At 50.1% G+C, this 6,000-nt stretch overlaps 1 protein-coding gene across 1 annotated transcript in view; it reads left to right on the top strand.

Annotated features, from left to right (window-relative positions):
- The first annotated feature begins 4,484 nt into the window (after positions 1–4,484).
- Positions 4,485–6,000, top strand: part of RPS6KA6 (ribosomal protein S6 kinase A6) — a 40,566-nt gene continuing 39,050 nt past the window's right edge. Inside the window, exon 1 of the mRNA XM_082488431.1 lies at positions 4,485–4,690. Coding sequence (XP_082344557.1) covers positions 4,610–4,690 — 81 coding nt within the window. The 5' untranslated portion in view covers positions 4,485–4,609. The remainder of the gene's footprint in view (positions 4,691–6,000) is intronic.

Below are 6,000 nucleotides of genomic sequence, written 5' to 3'. Positions count from 1 at the left end.
ACCATTATAGTAAACACGGAATAAAAACATCAGTCACAGCTTGGGCAGTTTCCTCAAACTTTGCTTTTTGTGTAGTTTCCTTCCTGGGATCTTGCTGAACTAGATACTGTTCACATATTCCTGTGTTCACGCTGTTTTTTCTGCTTTGCTTTCCAGGGTGGAGCTGTGCTGTACTTGCCATGGTTAGCGTGGTTCAGATTCCAGTATCATTAACTGGGGGGAGGAGGCACAAAAGGCACTGGCCTGATGATAATATTCTTATTTTTCCTTTCTTGAAAAACATTCTGGGTGAATGAACACAAAGTTTGCAGGATTTGTCTGAAGTACAATGTTGATACAAATTGACAGAAAACTAAACAACTAAACAGTTCTCTCAGAAATGTCCTGCTAGGAATCATATGCAGGAAATTTTCAGGGATTTTTTTTTCACCTCATAAATAATCTGTTGCTTTTATTTTCAAGTGTATGACTGATACTTTCAGGGAAATTGAATAAGCAAACTAAGCATGGATGTTGTCAGTTGGCCACAGCCCTGAGGTCTGTAAAAGAGACAACTGAGTGGTTGGAGTTCATCTTACTGACGCTGAACAAGCTGAATTTTGGCTGCAGATCCCGTTGATGATGATGATGATGATGGTGATGATGATGATTATTATTATTATTATTATTTCTTTCCTATTAAGCTTGGTAAAAGAGCATTGTCAGCAACTTTGCCATGTCATAGAATTAATTTTAAAGTGAATAAATATTTAGAAACTGGTTACTTTGAAACCTTCTTCTAATAAAAGCACTTGACAGTGGAAAAAGTGGTTATAATGTCCTGCTGATCATACAAGGACCTGGTGAGGAACATAATGGGCAGAACCTGCTGAACAAATTAAGGGTTTGGAATGTAAAAAATATTCAGCTGAAAACTGAAATAAGATCTGATATCCTCATCTGAAAACTGCACACCAAATGAGATCTGATATCCATACAGTCATGGACACAGGGCAGATTAGATGCTCTAGGAAAAGGTACAAAAAATATCCACATATATAATATTTAAAAACTCATTTGAAACCCAAGACATGAGGCCTTGGTCTTCTTAAATTAATGACTTGCTATTATATTTTTTCTATAAAAGGCCATTGGGGGGGGGGGGGATATCTTGCTAAGTTTTTAATTTCTGTGACACGTTGTTGACTTTTTATTGAATACCTTTTGCTTCTGTGGTTGTGAGACCTAAAGTAAAAGAAATTCTGAATTTATTTTTTCTTATTTGGTGATTATTATATCTACATATATCATAATTTCCCTTTTACAGTCTTTGACATGAGGGCCCCCAGCATAAGAAGGACATGGACCTGTTGGAGCGGGACCAGAGGAGGCCACAAAGGTTATCAGAGGGCTGGAGCACCTCTCCAATGAGGACAGGCTGAGAGAGTTGGGGTTGTTCAGCCTGGAGAAGAGAAGGCTCCGGGGAGACCTTAGAGCCCCTTCCAGTACCTAAAGAGGCTACAGGAAAGATGGGGGGGGGGGGGGGGGGGGGCTTTTTACAAGGGCATGTAGTGATGGGACAAGGAGGAATGGCTTCAAACTGGAAGAGGTTAGATTTATATTAGATATCATGAAGAAATTTTTCACTATGAGGCTGATGAGACACTGGCCCAGGTTGCCCAGGGAAGCTGTGGCTGCCCCATCCCTGGAGGTGTTCAAGGCCAGGCCGGATGGGGCTTTGAGCAACTTGGTCTGGTGGGAGGGGGGGTGGAACTGGGTGATCTTTGTCACTTCCAACTTAAACCATTCCATAATTCTATGAATAACAATCCTAATTTCTTTGATTACTGTTTTTCTCCCAACTTCTCAAATATGATAGTGTTAAGACTTTGGGGATGCAGAACACTTGTTTGCAATCTCTTATTGTTTGAGGCAATAAGAAAAGTCAGATGCAGGGAAACTGCATCTGCACACAAGTTTTAGATAAAAGTTCTTGCTATGCACTGAAGCACATTCAAAAAATTCTCACCTGATTTCCTTTATATTTAAATTAAGATCTGCCTCCTGGCACTACTGAAGTACATACGTATTTAATCTCACAGAAAAGATTTGGCCATTTGGCTTCTTGTGGATGCACACCAGTTATACGAACAGAGACACTGGGGTAGGTAGCTGTGTGTGAACCAAAGGCTCATGAAGCTGGGGCTTGTCCCTTCATCTCCTGTCACTTAATTGCTCTAAAAGCTCCATGTTTGCACAATCCTACCATAACAAAAATAATCTTTACAACTGTCCTGGTTTCAGCAACACGGGACTAATTTCTCTTCTAATATTGGGAAGACTGCGCTTTTAGAACGCTCTAGTGTCAGAATTTGTGAAAATATTTACTTTACAGCCAGCTACAGTGTGGGGGTTTCAAGGTCTCGGTGTTTTTGAGCTTGCCAGGTGCAGGGATGAGGAGGAGCAAGACCGGGGCACTTGACCCAAGCTGGCCAACAGGATTATTTCATACCATGTACATCACATTCAATATAATTTAGAAAGTTTGCTGCGAAGTTCTCTCTCTCTTCCTTGATGGCTGCCATCCTGAGAACGTCATGCCTCGGTGCCAGACTCCTGAGGCTTTCCCTTCCTCCCGAAGCCGTAGTGCCCGCAGTGTCCCACATTTACTGTCCACTGCTGGGAGTGCACAGCTTCCTACTGATATAGTTGGCTGAGTATAATCTTTGTGTATTTTGTATTGGTATCAGAATCAATATTGGTTCTTTAGTGCTATTAATGTTAATTATCTAATCTTATTCTGTTAAATCTGTTTATATTTCAACCCCTAGGTTTCCTTGTTTTTTCCCAATTCCCCCTCCCAGGTGGGGAGGGGTCATCGGGTGATAGAATGATTGTCTAAACGACAATAAACTGTTATGGGTTTCCCAAATCATAACTGCAAGTGACCTAGCCTAAACACTTCTATATTTAAAATGTAGACTCTCTCAATATTGAGTACTGGTAGCTTTGGTGCTACATTTTCTTGCATACTTTTTATTTTCTGAAGGATGAACATCCTGGTACACACTCCCCCTTCCAGTCCAAAACATTTGTCTTCCATGGTTGAGTTACAGACCTTTAAAAATAGGTTTGCAATGGAAATGCTGCCATGCATGCCGGCTGCTGCTGCAATGACACTTCCACAACAGGCGACTCTGCTCAGCAGGCTCAGTGACAGGGAACCAGTCATGGTTAGCTTTGTCAAACGGGTCACTCTCATTTAATCAAGGACCACAGCAGCACAGTGTCTTATACTATAGATTCGTTTGTACGATGATTGACTTCTGCGTAAAAAAAAAATCAGCACGGGAAAGCATGCTGGACGATGGGCCATACCAGCTTGTTCCCTCGGTCGTGCTAATTTCATCAAAATTATTTGGTAATTAAGAACGGTTTGAGACTTCCTTTGGTAGCTTTAACTAAAGGGCAGGCCTTACTAATAAGTCATGCAGAGTGTTTAAATAAAAACCTCTCTGTCTTTGAGGTAGTTTTCTATCTTTAAGAATATGTATTTTTGACTGTAGCATCTAGTGTTTTCCAGCTCCTAAGATCAGTGATGGAGGAATATTATTTTTTCATCCATGTTCCCCCCCCCCCCCCCCCCCAGTTTTGGAAACATTGTAGTGTTTCTCTCTGAACACACGCTTGGAAACAAAGGCGTCCATCCCCGTGGCGTCTGTCACCGGGGTGAAGCTGCTCCGCTCACGGCGTAGTCTCTCTCGCTTTTCCTCTCGCCCAGAACCCCGGAGGAACCAGGCTATGCTCTCCCCGCTTTCCAGCCGCCTGCGCTTCGCATCCCGACACCTCTAAACCTTGAAAAACAAAACTAAACTTCGTGGGGATTTTTTTTCCCTGACGCAGTTCATCGGGTGGGAGTCCCCCTCGGCCGCTGCCCCCCCGGCGGGCCCCCCTGCGCCCCTGAGGGAACTCACGGCCCCCGGGGCAGGGCCGGGCAGCTCCCTGCGGGCCGAGGGCGCTCCCAGCCGGGGGGACGCCACTGCCCTCACACCATCGCTCTTTCCCCCTCTTTTGTTTTGATTTAAACGCCCCCCGAGCCGCTCTCCGAGACCCCCCCGCCTCAGTTTCCCCTCAGTCTCAGGTGCCGCCGGCCGCCTGCCCTCACGGCTCTTCACCGCGGCCCCTCGGGCGGGAGGGGAGAGGAGGGGAGGGCAGCGCGGCGTGGCCGCCCTCACCGCAGCCCTCCCCGTGCCGCAGGCCGGCAGCCTCCCCGGCCCCGGCCCCGGCCCCGGCCCCGGCCCCCTGAACGAGGCGCCGCACAGCCGGGACAACGTTAACGGCGCCGTGCGTCACGGCGCGTCACCGCCCCCCCACCCCATGCAGGGGATTCTCCGGCCCTCCCTGACGTCATCCCCATGCCGCGCAGGCTCCGCCCCCACCGGCCGCCATGTTGGGGGGTGTGCGCGGGGGAGCGTAGAGCGGAGCCGCTCCCGCCGGCCGGCAGCAGCAGTAGCCCCAGCGCCGCCGCCGCCGCGCTCTATGGGCAGGAGGAGGGAGCCCGCCGCGGCCGCCCGTCGCCTCTGAGGAGGGGAATGCGCAGCGGCTGCCCGGCTGGGAGGAGAGCCGGGACATGGTGCCGTTCGCTCCGCTGGAGGACGCGGAGGAGCCGGAGCCCTGCCACAAAATGGAGCTGTACGTGAGCGGCGGCGAGGTCAGTGTGGGGCCGGGGCGGGCAGGGTTCCCCGCGGGCACCTGCCTCCCCGCTCCCCGGCACCCGCAGACCGCAACGCCCCCGGCCTCTCCCCGCCGGCCCCCGCCCCGCCCCGGCTTCGCGGGTCTCTCGCCTCGCTGCCCCCGCTCTGCCCGCCGCCCTCCCCCGCCGCTTCCCCGCCTCCCCCGGGACAGCCCCCCCCCGCGCCTCCCCCGGCGCTGCCGCCCGGCCCCCGCCGCCCGGGCACCTGGCCTGCGCCCGCCTCCTCCCCCGCAGCCGCCTACCCGGGAGCTCGGCCCGTCCCGGCAAGGCGGCGGCCCCCCGGGGCGCCACCCGCAGCCCGTCCCCGCGGGCCTCCCCCGGGGCCCGCCGCCGCCTCCCGGCCCGGCGGGCGCAGGGCGGGCACCGAGGCCGCGGCCCCCGGTCTCGGGGGGCGGTGGGGGGCGCGGGGCCGCGTGGGTGCGGCAGTGACACGTGCGGGGGTAGAGGAGGGCCGGCGGGGCGAGGGGGCAGGACGCCCGTTACGGAGCCCGGAGGGCCGGCGTGCTCGGTGCCGCCTGCCTGGCGATGGTGGTGTACAGCTGTCGGTGCCCCGTTAGGCTACAGCTCTGGAAGGGGTTTGTAAACTCAGTTTTGTGGCCGTAGCTCCTGTGGAAAGTTGCTTTAACTTCTGAAAATTTGATTGTACTAATCCGGATGCCCATCCAGGTAGGTTGTGGCCCTTTGCTTTCGCATCGAATAGCTATACAGTAATTATCATACACACAACTAACAGAAAGAACCAGGAGTGTGTGACTGAGGTTTGGGTGTGAAATGTTGTGAAGAACAAGAAGTGACTTCGAGAGTGTCTTCAAGCTCAGCACTCTAGGTGCATCCATAAGCAAGTACCAAATGCTATTTTAAAAACCCCAATTAAATAGTAAAAGTGGTTATGCTGTAATAATGCATGTATCTCAGCAGAATGTGACAATCAAGTATTAAAACTTTTGCACTTTTAAATCAGAAGCGTAGGATTGCGTATCAAGTATCATCAAGTATGAGAAATAAAAGATTACACCTAGGTGTATTATACACACAAAAGATGTTATCTAAATAAAGCTTCTTACAACTGGTCAGACTTGCTTTCCATGATACAGTAGGCTTTTCTTATCGTAAGTAAAAAAGTCTGTAGCAAATTCATCTCTAAGTGCCAAGTGCGCAAAACAGACGTAGATTAAAGTTTGGGGAAGAGTGAAAGGATATCCTTTAAAGGATCTTGGTTAAATTTTATTCTCTAATAAAAATTTATACATGTAAACGGGTAAAATAAA

This window comes from Vanellus vanellus, assembly GCF_965231255.1.
Source record: "Vanellus vanellus genome assembly, chromosome: 10".
Classification (NCBI taxonomy): domain Eukaryota; kingdom Metazoa; phylum Chordata; class Aves; order Charadriiformes; family Charadriidae; genus Vanellus; species Vanellus vanellus.
This window is presented reverse-complemented; position numbering and strand designations above follow the sequence as displayed.